Here is a 17,662-nt window from a genome sequence, read left to right as displayed (position 1 = left end):
AGTCTCAGCTCACTGCAACTTCTGCCTCCTGGGTTCAAATGATTCACATGCCTCAGCTTCCCAAGTAGCTGGGATTACAGGCACATGCGCCACCACGCCTGGCTAATTTTTATGTATTTTTAGTAGACATGAGGTTTCACTGACTGGTCTCCGAACTCCTGACCTCAAGTGATCCATCCCTCTCGGCCTCCCAAAGTGCTGGGATTACAGGCCTGAGCTACCGCGCCCAACAGGAATAATTGTTTTTAATTCCTCCCGTCCATCCTACTCCTTGCTACCAAGTTTATTTTATGAATAGCTTTGCCCAGTAATGGCACACTCCCTCTATCCCTCAAAAATCCCTTCAGTCAATTCTGGGAAGGTCTCAGGCTGGCATTCTGGTCCTTCCCTTTTATAGCATTACATTGATTTAATTATATAGAGATATAGATCTGGTATGTTTTTTCAGACTGTGCTTGGCCAGTTCCTCCATCCACCTACTGTGTGGTTATTGTTGAATGAATTCCTGGATTAAAACCAATTCAAGGATTTCCCAGCTCATTTTACCTCATCCTTTTGGAACTTTTGTTCTCTGCTATTCTTGCTGTCTGGAATATTTTTTCCGTCTTCCTCTTTACTTGATGATATCTTTTCATTCTTTAAAAACCCATCTCTATTATCATGTCTCTCTCTCATGCAACATAAACTCTCTTTCCTTTCCAAAACGCTTCAGAATACTTTCCATTAGAATGTGACCTGATATTGTAGTCACTTCTGTACTTTTCTCTCATCGTGCTAACTGGATTGTTAGTCACTTGTGGGCAAGACCAAGTGCATTACCTAGTTTTGTATCCTTAGCATGACGTTTGCGTCAGAGTATATGAATGGGAGGCACTTAACACATTGTGCATTAAATTAGTTAGAAACAGAATAGCCCTTTGCGCCTGGGTTTCTCTGATTCCTAGCAATGTTGACTTCCCTCATACCTTCCAGGAGTATTTGCTAGTTACAGTCAAAGAGTTTATCGAAATCCGGTAATAAGTATGTACTAGAGCTTTATTATTTCCAGTTCTGAGTGCCTTCTATGTATACTAATAGCAAACAGAGGGCCACATTAATGTCATTAATGAAAGCAGACTCTTGGAATTCATTTGGACTCTTTGAAAGGACTCTTCCAGGAATATAGTAGGTGCTCACAGAGTGGTTGTGGTTGAGGTGAAGGCTGTCCTGTCGAAGGCCTTGAAGGAAATTGTGTGCCTGGTTTCTTAACTATTTAAAATCTCAGTGCTCTTTAATAACCATTTAGTGATTCTAGACTAGAGAATGAGATGACTTTTCCAATAAATTATCATTAAGAATGTATAACACCATCTAAACTTGGAATAATCTTCCCTTCTCTTCCTTTAAGATTTAGTCTTCATGACCTCCTAACTGCTAAATCAATTAGCCTTTTTCTCGGTCATCATCCCTCAGAACCTCAGCCTTTCACGAGCATTACTGCCGCCTTCTCCTTGTCTGAACTGAAATCTGGCCGTCTCCTGAGGTCACCCCTTCACTTGCAGCCCTATATGGGATGACCTTTCCATTTCATTCACTGACCTCAGCACCAAGGGTGGGGTTAATAACAGCTGTGGTTGCCACCCCTTCCCCAGCCTCTCCATGAACAGAACTTTTCTACCTGTTTGTGAAAACCTTGCTCCTTTCAGGCTCATGCCATTGGACTACGCCCTCTTCCACCTTGTTGGGAGTATTTCCCCAGTGTATTAAAGACTTGATACATGGCCGAGAGTCTTCCACCACCCAGAGGCTGCCATAATCCTGGTTGACTCTGGTATCTACAAAGACAACCCTCCAGTATCTTCATCGTGGTCTTGGACCCCCTCATCTCTAGTGAACATCTGCCCTCCTCACCTTCAGTTACCTGTATTTACAGGTTCACAAAGAAGAGCTTGTCATCACCCCTGTGTCACCTCCAGATTCTAAGCATCCCATCCAGTGCAACCTACTGGGGCTCCAGTCAGCCAGAGTACTCCACGTTCTATTTCCAACTTACCACTGTCTCCCAGGCTCTAGCCACTGCTTCTCCTCTAGATTACTGTATAGTCCCCGGACTAGTTGCCTTTCATTTTGCCACCTACCCTCCATTCTTCACCCAGCAATCAGAAGGTCATTTGAAGACGTTAACTGAATCATGTCACTTTTTTTGCACAAGTCTCCAGAATCTTATCTGTACTCATCACAGCCTACATGGCCCTTTTTAGTTTGGCCTTGCCTGTCTCTTCACTCTTATATCCTATATGCTGTCTACCGAATGCACTCTGGCCTCCTTGCTTCGTTCTGGTCAAGGCCTTTGCATTTGCTCTTCCCTCTGCCTGGCACATTCCCCATTACTTATTTGTAAGGCCTGTGTCATTCCTTCAGCTCTCAGCCCATATGCTGCCTCTTCAGAGAGGGCCACCTGACTGCCACTCTGTGCTCCCCTACTCTCTTTTATCTGAAAATGTGTGTGTATATTTAATGGTATTTTCCACTGTCTGAGGTTACTTATTTATATTTGTCCGTTACCTGTTTTCCTCTCTAGGATGTAGACTAGTGTAAGGATAGGGACTTTGTCGGTTTTGTTCACCTGATTCCCCAGCACCTGATGGTAACTGGAACATACGAGGCATTTAGGAAGTATTTGCTGAATAAATGAATAATTAGCATGCTCTCTTGCTCTGGCCTTCGAATTGCCATATTCCTAATCATCATACTGTCTTCAGACAATTCGTACCCATTCTTTATATTGCAGCCCCGTTGCCATTTTCTCTGTCCTTTTCACTCTGTCAAATTCGTAGACTACCATGCATTGTTCATCGCACTGACCATCTGACATTTTGATAGTTACTTATGTGCATATCTCACTAATGAATGTGCCCCTCAGGCTGTAATTTCAGGAGAACAAGGTGTGTGCATTTCTTTTCTTATTCCATTCTTACCATAATGCTTGGCACACTGGGATACTCAAGAAATATGTGTTAAGTGAATGAATCTTGGTAAATTGTCATGTGATTGAACAGCTTCTCCCCCTTTCTATTTTATTATCTCTACTAATAATTTACTTCCATAACTACTCTGGCCAGAGATTCCTTAAATGTCCACATTCTTTGGGATTCTGTATCTGGTCTGCTTTTCACTGCATAATCTCCTCTGGGATTCTTCTTTCTGTCGCCTTAGCTTCAGCCGTCACTTCTTTATGGATGATTTCTAACCTGACCTCTCTCCTGAATCACAGCTGTTTGGATTTCTGCCCTGAAGTTCAAGAAAACCAATTCCTTCACCTCCCCATAGGTGTGCCCTTGAGTTATGCTTCCTTGTCATCTTCAGTAGGTAATGCAGTCTACCTAGTCACCCAGGTTCTTAGCCGTAGGGTCCTCTTCAGCATCTCTCTCACAGATCACACATCCAGTGTATCTCCAAGTCCTGTTGATTTGATTCAAGAAATGTCTTCTGTCCATTGGCTTCCTAGCTTCCCACCTCCTTCCCCTCCAGCAAGTCTCACATACTATGTTCTTCTACAACACTCTGTAGTCTGCAGAGGAAGTAAAAGCCCGCCACTATCTGGTGCCCTCATCTTCCACAGGCACAATGCATGCTTCATTTTTTCTGGGAACATTCAGGCAGCTGAGGACCATTCGATAATGGACTGAATTTTGATGAACATGGCCAACCTGTAAATTTTTGCATTAAGGAACGATAAACTGTTTTAATTTAATGCAGTTTGGTCCAGCTTCCTGTCCTTTGCGTACCCACAATGCTTTCCCTTGGTATGTCTTTTGTAAACTATTTTCCATAAGCAGAGCAGATTCCCAAGCTCCGTGCCCAAGTAGAGTAGCATCTTTTCCAAAATGGGCTGTTGCCTATGATAGTCCCCAAGATAGGCCCAGCTGCCTCCTACCTGCCATTGGCATCTTCTGCTTCCAGAAACCTAACATGCCTCACAACAGCCTCACTCGTCCCTTCCTGACTTCAGTGCCCTAAAAATAAAAATGAGTCTGTTGGGGGAGACGCTGTTACTTAAGTTGCATTTTAGAACCAAATGCTTACACCACCTGAGGACTTTCCCTGGAAATGAACTGGAGATGGAACTGCCGAGAGATACTCACAGGTGGGCCTTTGGGGCTGTCAGGACGCTTTTTTAGGTTCTCATTCCATTTGGATTTACTAGGATTTGTGATTGTCAAGTCTGATCAAGGTTTTAAAATAGGGCTTTATCTTTTTTTTTTTTTTTTTTTTTTTTTTGGCACATCTGTCATTTCAACATCTAAGCGCAGAGGCTCTTAACTCCTTAAAGCTTCCTGATTTTGGCCTACTCATCTCCCTTAGTAAGTCCCTTGCCGGGAATGAATTGATCTATAGGCAAGGTCTCATCACAGGCCTCTGATTCATCCAAAGGAGAAGGCAATGCAGGTTTATAGAGCATCCCTAAAAGGTGGCTACTGCACTTGACATTGGTTATCTCATTTAATTCTGTGAGGTATAGGTAGCGTTCTCTTCATTTTAGAGATTAGAACTGTAGTTTAGAGATTCTAAGTAACTACTGATGTCCCACAGCAGCTTGTACAGTCAGCTTGAGATCTGGCCCTGTAGCAGCCTAGCTATATGATTCTGGAAATTATGTTCTTTACACTGTATGGGTAAATTTGATTTGTTCGTAAATCGCAAGTGGCACTGAAGGTGTTTTATTTCTCATCTCATTACACTGAATAGTTAAGTGACATTTTTTACATTCCCCTCTTTCTTTTTTCCTCTCCATTGCCTTAGCGCGTACTCCTTCCATGTTAGCGCAGACGGTCAGATGCAGCCTGTCCCTTTTCCCCCGGACGCCCTCATTGGACCCGGAATCCCCCGGCATGCTCGCCAGATCAACACCCTCAACCACGGGGAGGTGGTGTGTGCAGTGACCATCAGCAACCCCACGAGACACGTGTACACGGGCGGGAAGGGCTGCGTCAAGGTCTGGGACATCAGCCACCCTGGCAATAAGAGTCCTGTCTCCCAGCTCGACTGTCTGGTGAGTGAACATGGATGAACAAGACTTAGACTTTCATTCAGAAAACAGGAGGGGATGATAAGAGAACTGTATGTATGAGCAACACCACACACTATTGATCCCAGGTGGATAGTTGCTCTTCAGGGGATTGTGATCTTTCACTTGGAGGTGTGTCTTTTGCTTCCTAGAGAGACAGTGATCTAGTTCGTCATGTGTAGCACATGCACCATACTGATTTTCTTAACTCTGCCTCCCATGGGAAAAGGCAAACCACTTGTTTTCCTCGCTGATGGTTAAGCAAACTAAGAGCCCATACAGTGACTATGAGCGTGCACCTAAATATCATCTGTCACATGTAAAGAGTAACTTACTGCCTCATGTGGCAAATACTAGATAGCCCCTCAGCTGCTTCATTGGCCTTTGCCCTTGAGTTCCTTAGGAAATGTCAGTTTAGTAGAATTTTTGCTATAGCATGAGGCTACATCAATTGAACATAATTAAATATACATAAGATTCCCGTAACCTCATGAGCTAGGAGGAACTTTTTTTTTCTGTTACTTAACACTCCATGATCAAGTCTTGCCTCTGGTGCAGCTTTCATCAAACGCATGATGCCCTTTAGTCACGTAATGCAGTCCCAGGCAAAAGGAACAGACTGCCAGGGATCTACCCCCTGAAACTTTCTTGACATCAGTAGCAAGAACTTTCAACAGCAGAACTGAGCCTGAGTCTACCAAAGTTCCAAGTTTGGATACTCCAAGACTGTGAGAGCTCGTGCATTAGCGTACGTGTGTATCTGTGTATGCAAATGATGCAAGCAGTTGGTTAATTTGGTGGTGGTGGGAGTGGGTCTAGAGCTTTGCATTTTGATGCTAATTAAGATTAAATATCTCAGTACTACATTTGGTAGATCAAGTTTAAGTACTTCCCTAATTTCATGTAATTTTCTAGCATTAATCCACTTTATCATTGTCATAAGTATAAATGGCTCATTAAACCAGGAGGGAACACAATACTTTTATGGATTTCTGCTCTCATGTTAATGCTGTTTTCCCTTCCTCATGAGTAATCTCTTGATGGTTTTTGTCTCTACAGAACAGGGATAACTACATCCGTTCCTGCAGATTGCTCCCTGACGGTCGCACCCTAATTGTTGGAGGGGAAGCCAGTACTTTGTCCATTTGGGACCTGGCGGCTCCAACCCCACGCATCAAGGCAGAGCTGACATCCTCGGCCCCCGCCTGCTATGCCCTGGCCATCAGCCCCGATTCCAAGGTCTGCTTCTCATGCTGCAGTGACGGCAACATCGCTGTGTGGGATCTGCACAACCAGACCTTGGTGAGGTAGGTTAGCAGGATCTGTTACCAGGTTGTGAGGAGGAGCCGATTTTACTATATTTTGCCAGAGTGCTGTGTATATAGGTATGGGGATGTGTGTGTGTGTGTGTGTGTGTGTGTGTGTGTGTAAAGATAAAATTATCTTACTAAAAATTGTTCAGAACAGGTCCATTTTAAGATGTTAAAAATAAGTTATCAGTGTAAAAATCTTGTTTTCTGTGGTACTTGAACTTCATAAAATGAGATTTTTTTTCCTTCCTTGACTTATACTAAAGCATCACCAATTTGTTTTAACAAAATGAGGTCAATTTGACATAATTAATGTACATAAAGTTTCTATGACCTCATGAGCTCCTTGGACATCTGTAATTTGCCATCTGTGCTTGCTAACAAACCATTATTGTTCATAGAGCCTCATTGAGAAGATTCACAGTGTATGATACTGTCTTGAGTGCCATACACATCTAACAGGTTCATTCCTTCAGCAGATATTTACCAACTCCCATGGGCCTATGCACTGTATTGGGTGCAACTCACTCTGAAATGGTCTAGATTATCTGTTGTCCCACCTTTGAGGTTGGATAGATGTAACTTTACAAATGAGATTATAAAGGATTGGTGTTGGTAGATGGGAAAAACTCTGAAATGATTTTCTAGATGTCAATACCTAAGAGATTAGCAAGCAAGTAGAATGATAAGCTACAGGTATGAAAAGGTTGTAACCAGAGGTAGCTACAAGTCAGGTGTGTAAAAGAAGAGGGCTTTACTATCTGTTATTTCAAAGGACTGAAACCTATAGATTCCAAAACAAATCATCACTTTCATTGCTTATCAGGCAGGCTCTTATGAGAAGCTGCTTCTAACCCTTTTTTCTCCTGGTGACCTTGGTACGTTTTGCCAAGAGTGATTCCTGGGCCAGTAGTTCTGAGTGTCTTTCCAGGTGCCTTACTTGAGAGCCTCACCTTCCGTCTTGCACAGCCACCCACAGACACATTGCTGCTCACCGGCAGGACTGGTTCTGTCGCTCCCTGTGCCATCCCCAGTCCTTCTTTAAAGGGAAAATTAAATTCTCTCTCCCTCATACCACAGTGATAGAATAGGTCTCAGAATATATCTTTAGTTAGTTCATATACGTGTGGGCATGTTTTCTTTTGTTAATTTCAGAGATTTTTTTCCCATTAGTAATATCAGTCATGTTTTCATGAAAAAGTAATTTGAAGAATTCCTAAGCATTCAAAACCAAGCAAAAAGTACAGGACATGTGGCATCTCTTTGTATATGCTTTGTTATTACTTTGAATAATCAGAAACCATAATCAACCAAAATGAAATCTACAAATAAGGCCTACATTGAAATTGAATCATCAAGGAATTCTAAATTGAGTTTAACTAAAAGCTAACTTTTCAAGGGCTTTCCCTCCATTTTGACATTTTCAGGCAATTCCAGGGCCACACAGATGGAGCCAGCTGTATTGACATTTCTAATGATGGCACCAAGCTCTGGACGGGTGGTTTGGACAACACGGTCAGGTCCTGGGACCTGCGCGAGGGGCGGCAGCTGCAGCAGCACGACTTCACCTCCCAGGTATGATCTGTGGCTGAGGCATTTTAAAGATACGGTTTTAGGCTGAGGTGGGCGGATCACCAGGTCAGGGAATCGAGACCATCCTGGCCAACATGGTGAAACCCCAACTCTACTAAAAGTACAAAAATTAGCTGCGCATGGTGGCGTGTGCCTGTAGTCCCAGCTACTCAGGAGGCTGTGGCAGGAGAATCGCTTGAACGCGGGAGGTGGTGGTTGCACTGAGCTGAGACTGTGCCATTGCACTCCAGCCTGGCGACAGAGCAAGACTCTGTCTCAAAAAAAAAAAAAAACAAAAAAGATATGGTTTTATGAAACATATCACCTACTGAAAGAAGAGGCAGTTCACTTACCATGTGATGATGTCACTTTTGACTCTGGATTAACCACTTTGAGATCTCATTACTTTGAAATCACCCATTTGACTTTGGTTCTCCCCTGTACAATTCAAATTATCTTGATTTTCTTCACAATTTAAGTAGTATCTGCAGAAGAGATAGTACCTCCCAGATAAAAGAAGCATGTCCACTGTGGCCACTGTCACCATCACCTGTGTTAATTCTAGATCTTTTCTCTGGGCTACTGCCCAACTGGAGAGTGGCTTGCAGTGGGGATGGAGAACAGCAATGTGGAAGTTTTGCACGTCACCAAGCCAGACAAATACCAACTACATCTTCATGAGAGCTGTGTGCTGTCGCTCAAGTTTGCCCACTGTGGTAAGCAAGCACCTTTTGTCCGTTTTCTGTCAACCAGAATTGCTCCTTCCCCCTTCCTGTGTTTTTATTTCCAAGTCGAATCCTTGAGTTCATTGCCATGCCCCTCTTCAGAAATTCTATTACTTCCTGATACATGCCTACTTCCCCAACACCATGTAATTTTCTGGCATTAATCCACTTTAACCTTAAGGACTAATGACTCATTAAATCCAGAAAGATAGGCTTTATTTTTGAAGTGAAAGTTATTTTTTACAAATGGATGAGTTTTCTGTTACTAGTTTGGTGTTCTATAAAGCAAATCTTGGTGTCTGACAGAGTAACACAAACATTGCCTTTTTCAAAACTCTTTACCTATAGGCAAATGGTTTGTAAGCACTGGAAAGGACAACCTTCTGAATGCCTGGAGAACACCTTATGGGGCCAGTATATTCCAGGTAACATGGAACTTGTTAACTACCACTTAACGTTTGTTTAATCAAACTCTCCATGCATTCTCTCAGATTAATAATGTGCAGAAGTGTCCTGGGAGGTCAGAGCTAGTATTATGCACATTGTACAGAGAAGGAAACTGTGTCCAAGGGGAGGTTAAGTGTCACAGCAAAGCCATGGAACTGGGGATAGTCCCCATTGTTCTGAGCTCAGAGCCAGTGCTGTGCCTGATTCAGCACTCACTGTTGCTTCATCATCAATCCCTTTTTGGAGTAGAGGTTTTATGTCTTCTGAGAATTTTGTACATGTATGTCTTTTTTAATTTTTAATTTTGAAAGTTGAGCATTTTGCTTAAATACACTTTTGTTAGTAGGAGTAATTGTTTTATTTTTTCCAAAGAAGAGTGTTATGGAAAAGTTTGATAAAAATCAGTTTTATAAACTTTTATTTTTCCTATTGACTCAGTGGAACTTTGTATAGCTTGTGAAATTATTTGTAGAAAGACCAAATTGTAGACATAGTACACATATATGCACGTGTGCATACACATACTCCCCTCCTCTCTCCTAGTGGTATATGAGAATTTCATAGGCAAGGTGAAAGACTTGCGTTTATTAACCTTCTATATGTAGGATGTTATTTCCTAGTGTTCTTTTTTAGAAGTAATATAATAGACTTGCAGTTTTCTTGACCAAGTGGTATTAAGTTATCAAAAAGTAGATTAATTCCATTGAATCCAAAATAGTATGCAAGATAATCAGTAGGACAAAAAAAGCCAATTGTTGCAGTCATGAAGCTTAGAATTTAATACAGCATTTTTCATATCATGGATTATCACTTGTTAGATAGTCCCAACTGCGCTTTAAAAAAAAAAAAAGTAGTACATTTTTTATAGTAAGCATAAGTACTATGTCTTTAAGTGTTTAAAATATTCAGAGTCCTGGTTAAAATCCTGTGTTGTTTTCATTTTAAATGAGCACAGTTTAGTTAAAAGTTAACATTGAATCCTTCATACTACAGTTGAATATGGTATACAAAACTCTATGGCATGTTTTTCTTTTTAACTGTTGAACCTCTCCCCTCGCAAATTTGTGTTACGTTTTTACAGTGGGAACATTAAGCTTTTTACTAGGAACATTTTTACATTCTTTTTTTTTTTTAATGTGTTTTCAGTGCCATTTCTCATATCTGATCTCACTGAACTCTGCCACGTCCCTCTGAGGTGGTAGACAGGTAAAATGTCTACCTGTTTGCTATTGTAAGGAAACTGAGGTACAGACAGGTTAAGTGACCTGTGCCGTGTTCCACAGCTCAACCTGACTCCAAGCCATCTGTTTGAAGTTAAGGGTTTTTCATGCCAATAACACCCCGTCTTAATGGTAGAATAGGGTTTGAAATAAGGTCTTATTTGCCAGCAGAGGTGCTCATACCTTTGGCTTGCCTGCCTACCTAATGTACCCAGGGCAGAAACCTCCTGACTGACCTGATGAGGTGTCGCCAAGGGTGGATCCAATCCACCTCTGCCATTTTAAGAAAGTACCACGTGGTGGCTCATGCCTGTAATCTCAGGCATAATTTGGGAGGCCAAGGCAAGAGGATCTCTTGAGCCCAGGAGTTCGAGACCAGCCTGGGCAACTTAGTGAGACTCTGTCTCTACAAAAAAAGTTAAAAAATTAGGTGTGATGGGACACACCAGTGTCGTAGTCCCAGCATCTCAGAAGACTGAGGTGGAAGGATTGCTTGAGCTCAGAAGGTTGAGGCTACAGTGAGCCATGGTCACACCATTGCACTCCAGCCTGAGTGACTGAGGGAGACCCTGTCTCATTAAAAAAAAAAAAAAAAGCAGCAATACTGTCTGCGACCACCTTTCACCTTTCCTTGACTGGGCTTCTGTTTGGTCAAGGAGCACATTACATTTGCATTTGCTCTAAGTCCTCCATACCCATGGGATTTTCTTTCAGTATTTAACATTTTTGATTATATGTTTCTTTCCTAGTCCAAAGAATCCTCATCGGTGCTTAGCTGTGACATCTCCGTGGACGACAAATATATTGTCACTGGCTCTGGGGATAAGAAGGCCACAGTTTATGAAGTTATTTATTAAAGACAAATCTTCATGCAGACTGGACTCCTCCTCCTGGTAGCACTTTGCTCTGTCATCCTTTTTGTTCACCCCCTATCCCCGCATCTAAAACCAAGGATTTCAGATACTCATTGCAGTTGTGGAGTTTAATCCCCTTTCTTAACCTCACTTCCCACTTGCTATTGAATTGTGAATAGTCATTAAAAACCTGTGATACCAAATCTTCAGCCATCTACTTGGAAGAACATGGAATAAGCATACTTAACAGTGAACAGAATCTTTAATTATGTATTATATCTGTAATATATTTATTTTGTTTAAAGAAGGCTTTCTAACAATGACTGACTAAATAAAGCTGTCTGCTCCTGCATTGATAATGAAGGTGCGTTGTATTTGATACCCCTCCCCCCCTTTTTTTGGCAAAGGAGGGGAAAGGAAGGTTTAAAATAATTGATTTAAAATGTCACTAAGTGTAGACTGATGACTGTATAGAGATGTGAAATGTATAATTACACATGGAAGCAATATGTTGCTGTGTTGTTATTAGGTTTTTTTTGTTTTTGTTTTCTACATCTTTTAAAGACTTTTGGAAATTTGGCTGAACAATTAGAACACAACAGGCCAACTCATACTCATTTGGATCTATTTAGACAACGTTAACCAATATATCTATAGCTTTAGATTATATTCGATAAAAGTAATTGGACTTTTTTTCTTTTTTTGACTCGTTGACAAGTGTCTTTGTAATATGTTTTTAGTTCCCTTTTTTGTTGTATTATAGGCAGATGAACAAATTAAATTTGGCCTCAAAGAGAGAACTTACTCCCTTCTGGATATTTTTGCCACGTTTCTTTGCAAAAAAGGAGATATATATATCTTTAGTCAGTTTTGTTGTTATGAGAAATTATGGGTTATTTTGTGGCATGCTCTTTGGGAGCTGCACAGTCATGGGGAGGACTCCCACTGCTGTGCAAGTTAAATCTTTTATAAAACAAGGACAGCAGAGGAGGGTTTGCAGAGACCTCCCTCTGAAAAACACAAAGAATGGACTCTCCTGGGATGAGGACTTGCTTTCTTTACCTCCGGTTCTTTCCATGTCTTAGTTGGATGTCCCTGAAATGGACACAGGCTGTGCCATTGTGCCAGAAACATTGTGTTATCTTTTATGTTGTTGTTGTTGCTGTTAAACTATAATATGTGACTTCTTTTTTTATTATTATTTTTGTTTGAATGCTTTAAAAATCTTTTAAGTCTGTGGATCTGCTGATGTACAGTGCCTTTGCTGCTATGGATCAAAATCAAAAGAACCGTGTAGATATACTTTATTGTATAAGTAGAAAATTACTTAATTTCATACTAGAAATGGATGGATGCTGCAAGTTGAAATGGACTGTCCATTGACGTTCCTAATGTGGTAGCAGAAAAAAAATGGTGTCTTAAGTGCTTAGTGTTTGATGTCATTAACAGTTTCGTAAAACTCTACAGTGTAGAAAGATTTTGATACTAAACTGTGCATTGTACATAGTTCTAATGCATTGTATTGACCACCAGTACTTCTATAATGGTAGATTGTTTGTGCATTCAGACTTTTAAGCATTAAACATAAATAACTTCTAGTATGCTTATTTTTCTAATTCTTTGTCTTGATGACATCAGTTTATTTTTTATCTTTGGCTGTGCCACTCCTATATATTAAAAATGCCTAGTTTTTTCAAGGGAGATTGTTGTTAAAGTAATGTGTTTTTTTTTGTTGTTAAAGTAATGTGGGTTTTTTTCATTGTTGCTATTTTTGTTTTGGTTTTGTCTTTACTTGAGAGGAGCTAGAAAAGATAGGTGATAGAAGTTAACAGTGACCAGTTGGTGCTAAATATTTATTTGAGTACCTCTTTGATTTGTAAAAATACTGCCTACCAAAAGGTTATCATGTCCCTCAAACCCTTGATGCTTTAGAGCTATGCTGTTCAATATGGTTACCCTAGGCATTTGTGGCTCTTTAAATTTATTAAAGTTAAATAAAACTAGAAATCCAGTTTACCAATCACACAAACTACATTTCAAGTGTCAAGTAGCCACATGTGGCTAGTGGCTACCGTATTGGACTGGACACATCAACATGGCCTTTAAGTTAGCCCATGTAAACCATTGCCAGCCATTTAGATTTGGGAAGCATTTCTAGCATAACACACTGAGATCTTTACATCAGGCTTCTTGGGCCGCTACTGGTTGGGTGTATGAAGATTCAGTGTAAGGAGGAGTTTAAATTAAGAATTCTAAAGTGCTGGGACTCAAAAATCCGACATTTTAAGGTTCTACTAAGTAGGAGGATTGGAAGCCCCACAGTAGTCTGGAGGGATCATCTATAAGAGATACTTCAGTTGCTGAGTTAAGTACAGTATTCATCAATTGGACTGGAAGCCGCACTTCCATTGTGATACCATGTGCGTTGTTACATCAAATGATGACACACAAGTCAGTCAAGGCTGGCTGAAAAATTAAAAACCATAAAAAACATGGGGGCAAGGGATCATCTTCAAAGATGTGTCCCTAGGCAGGATGATGGAGTTTATGTTGGACTGGGAAGGAATAATCTTCGATATCTGCTATGTACAGAGCACTGTACTGGCTTATATTACATATTTTTTATATATATGTATAATGTATATATAATATATACATACAATATTAGCCACCTACCCATTATCTCAGGTTTTTCACAGCTTGTGTACCTATATGGTCCAAAGATTTAGAAACCCTAAGGGAAAAGCAAGTCTGAGGAAGGTACTAATGCATCAAGTATATCTGTACACCCTGGAAGACTGGGGGCATCTGAAGTAAGAGGGAGGTGATTATCTAGGTAAGGCACAGAGCAGAGTTGTCCATGTGGACTGACACAGTGGACCACACATTGTCCTAATAACATCTGAGCTCTGCGTGGCTTTGGAGAGGAGAAGCTGGTGATCCCTCATAGAGTGGCAATCCCAGGGTCTGGACAGCAGCATCACCTGGCCTCTGAGAGCTTGGCTTCCCCTCCCCACATGAGACACTGCATCCCCTTCCCCACAGCAGGGATTGTGTGAACTTTCTCCTCCAGTGCCCGGCTATATATAGTAGTAGTGTATATATATATATATAGAGAGAGAGAGAGAGTAATCTGCTGAATTGGGCAGATTAGGAGGGTAGTGAGCATAGAAATATAAGTTCTTCCCACATTTAAAGTATTCCTCCATTCTTGTGTAACCTTATTAAAAATGTTTAAAAGATGAGAGATTTGGAGTAAAATAGCTTTGGCACAAAAAGTATGACACATGCACAGTGTGCACCTCTAGAAGGTGGAACGTGCCTGCCTCAAGGGGTTGGAATTCCTTTTGGGTATCTGATGGGTGAAGTCTGTGATGCCTTTAGTTATCTTTAGAGAAATCCAAAACATTGGCTGTTGAATGGAATAAAAAACTGAGATGAATGCATAGATTTAACTTTTTTAGACAACTGGGCATCTATTTCCTCTCATTGCTAATGTATTATCAAATTAAATTTTTATGTCTATATATAAATCTCAGTCCTGACTTGATGTGCACAGAGTCTTGATGTTCTTGATGTTGTAATTATAAATGTTAAAAGTAATTGCTTAAACTTGGTTTTTAGGTTTACCATAGTTTTTGCTTCAAATGTAGTCTTGCAGAGTCTGAAGAACAACAAAGATAGGAATCTCCCTGAACCAGAGAAAGCTTAGTTTCAATGAGAAAAGAAAGCAGAACTCTCAGGACACTACAAAGAAACCCAGAGTAAAGAAGGCATCATGACCTTCCTAAGATTGGTGGGTCAAATGGAGAGTGACAGACCCTAAGTCCTTAGAGTATTTATGGATACACACCTCGCTTTGGGCCACTCTTTAGCAATATGGGTTCATAGTCTGAGGTGCAAGAGATCCAGCCTTGTCCTAAAACAGTGTATGTTGGAACCTTAGCTGCAGCCTCAGAATACCTGCAAGTGGTTGGAAATTACACAGCCTTGGGATATGTAAAAACTTGGTTTCAAACCATCACACACAGCCATGTAATTCTGGGTTCCTGCAGCCAAAAGCAGGGGAAACTGATGTTCTTCAGCCAGAAGTAGTATTCTGGATAGAGGTGCTGTGCGCATGCTAGCCTTATGAACATATCCTCAACTGTCACCTCATCTACTTCTAGACATGCCTCAATCTGAACAGTTTTACAGTTGTGCTGTCCTAGAAGCAAAATGTCCAACTTACTTGTTGATTGATATTTTTGACAGCTTTATGGAAATTTGTTCTGAGATTCCGTGTCCAGCGTTGAGTAAGCAATTACAAAATTATGAAGATGTCAGGGCCAAAAAAATTATTTATTTGATATTCTTGGATGCTCATATCCAAAACCACCTAGCTTCTGCAACTTGCAAAGAGGCATTCAACAAGCTCCAAGATCCTGCGCCCAACAGTTTCTCACTGAGGCAGCAGCTCATAACCACCCCTGTTCTTTTGAGCTAATTGCATTTATCTGCCTTTCAGTTCAAACTTGCATTCAGAACTAACAATGAAAATGGCTTATTTTTAATGACCTGAGCATATTAGAAAACCTCTCATGTATTAGAACATTTTAAGAGTAATGCTATCAAGATAGAACTCTTACCTTACAAGTAGTTTAGTTTGCATTTTTGGCAGCATGTGATAGAATCTTGTGGGTCCCAGAAAGGAATTCACAGGAGACTCTAGTTTACCTGTCCTCAGGGAAAGAAAGTTCTCAGCTAAGACTTCAGATATTTGGCTGGCAGAGAGTTCCCACAGGGTTGCCTTTAGTCCAGAGGAAAATGATAAGCACAAGTGTTTTCATGAAAGTTGTTCCATCTGATCTCACTGCAGGCCTAGCCAGGGTGGACACTAGAATCCTGAATTTACACACAAGAGCGCTAAGGATCAGAGAAGAAAGGTGTTTACCCAAATCCGTTATCTCCTGGGGGTACAAGCTCAAGGCTCCTGACTTGTGGTCTAGAATTCTGTACTGTCTGTCCAGCATGGCAGGTTGGAACACAAATGGAAATGAAGGGTTCAAGACACTTCATTGATCTTTGTCCCTCAGTTTCACAGAAATTAACTGGCTTCTGGTTTCAGCATCACAGAACTTTTTGACAACTCTTGAAATCAATCACAAATTGTCTTCTTTGCTTCTGTGCTGTGTGTTCCCACTGTGGACTGAATGTGGTATGTACAATGCAGATACCCACTCGCATGTGAGTAGATGTCCCCTGTATGTGTGACCCTTGGCATCTGACTGCCACAGGGAGCCCATTAACTTCACCCTGCGGGGTGATGAGAACATTGGGAAGGTTATTTTGGAAGAAGATTTAAACTCACATAAATGTCATATTTGACTTGAGTCTAGCAAAATACACACACGAAGGTACTTGTGAAGTAGTTAAGTTTTCGAGAATTTAGGCAGCAGAATTTTGGGACTCTGTTTAGGTAGGATCTAACGAAACTCATGCCCTAGTGTTTCTGGATGGCCCTGCATTTCTCCCTAGACTTAAGGAGCAGTTGGCCATTACCCAGTCTCCACTAGACACCCCCCCGCCTCTTCCAAGAGGAACTACCATACTTGGTACCCTGGCTGTATCTTATGTGGCAGAAAGTATGAGATGAGCTAGGGAATTTTTTATTCCCAGGAGGCTGGGAAGTTGCAGGAGAATGAATGAGTGGTAGGAACTGAGTCAGGGGTGAAATGCAGGCATTGTGACCATGAGGGCTCCATGAAGGAAGACTGTCAGACCAAGCTTGTGTCCTTCCTGCTTGTCCCAGCAGCACAGGGACTGGGAGAGATACTAGCAGGATGCACCACAAGGACAGGAGTGAGACTCCAGGACCACTGTGCTGCAAGCAGTGTTCCTTAAGATGACTTCCCATTGCTTGAAGAACTTCAGTTGGACACCTCTTTGCCCTAGAAGAGTTGAGTTTAAACAAATACCTATTCACTTAAACACCTGTTAGGGGTCAACTTTGGATAATGTACCAAATGCAGAGAAGCCTGTTACTGCCAAGAATAAAGCATCCCTCTCAGAAGTCAGCTAGTCCTTCCCAGATACGTGAAAACAAGACTTTGTTTCTGGAGTAATTGAAGAAATCAACTGTTAAACCTTGTTCTTAAATCTCCGTCAGAGATTCATAGCCCCTTTCTTGTTTCCTCTGAGTAGGCAATCGGTGTTAATGAAATGTGATTTCAGGTTTTATGGCTGAGTCAGGAAATTCAAAGTTATCATTTCCATGCTGATGGTTATCCCACCACCACCTGTGCAGCTGTAGGCATCCAGGTTTTAGTCTGGGCAAGAACAGCCTCCTGGGCACAAGAAGGTTGTAAAGGTTACTTTGAGAACAAAGGCCTTGACTTGCAGACACTTGTTCCTGAGTGATGGTCTTAAAAACAAAGCCTAAAGTGCCGCTAATAAGAAGGTTAGTGGTGACTCAAGCTGACAAAAAGTGAAAGGATTTAACTGCAAT

The 17,662-nt window shown here is 41.2% G+C and overlaps 1 protein-coding gene across 24 annotated transcripts in view; it reads left to right on the top strand.

Annotated features, from left to right (window-relative positions):
• The window catches only part of LOC129479284 (transducin-like enhancer protein 4), a 151,844-nt gene extending 139,068 nt beyond the window's left edge, over positions 1 to 12,776 (top strand). For all 24 annotated transcript variants that reach the window (XM_055272169.2, XM_055272159.2, XM_055272168.2 and 21 more), the window contains 6 exons: positions 4,783 to 5,032; positions 6,107 to 6,354; positions 7,785 to 7,932; positions 8,495 to 8,645; positions 9,003 to 9,079; positions 11,071 to 12,776. In XM_055272169.2, coding sequence (XP_055128144.1) covers positions 4,783 to 5,032; positions 6,107 to 6,354; positions 7,785 to 7,932; positions 8,495 to 8,645; positions 9,003 to 9,079; positions 11,071 to 11,178 — 982 coding nt within the window. In that variant the 3' untranslated portion in view covers positions 11,179 to 12,776. The remainder of the gene's footprint in view (positions 1 to 4,782; positions 5,033 to 6,106; positions 6,355 to 7,784; positions 7,933 to 8,494; positions 8,646 to 9,002; positions 9,080 to 11,070) is intronic.
• The last annotated feature ends 4,886 nt before the right edge of the window (positions 12,777 to 17,662 follow it).

The sequence above is a fragment of the Symphalangus syndactylus genome, chromosome 3, assembly GCF_028878055.3.
Source record: "Symphalangus syndactylus isolate Jambi chromosome 3, NHGRI_mSymSyn1-v2.1_pri, whole genome shotgun sequence".
NCBI lineage: Eukaryota > Metazoa > Chordata > Mammalia > Primates > Hylobatidae > Symphalangus > Symphalangus syndactylus.
The sequence above is the reverse complement of the archived record's forward strand: the minus strand, read 5'-3'. Positions and strand labels throughout refer to the sequence as shown.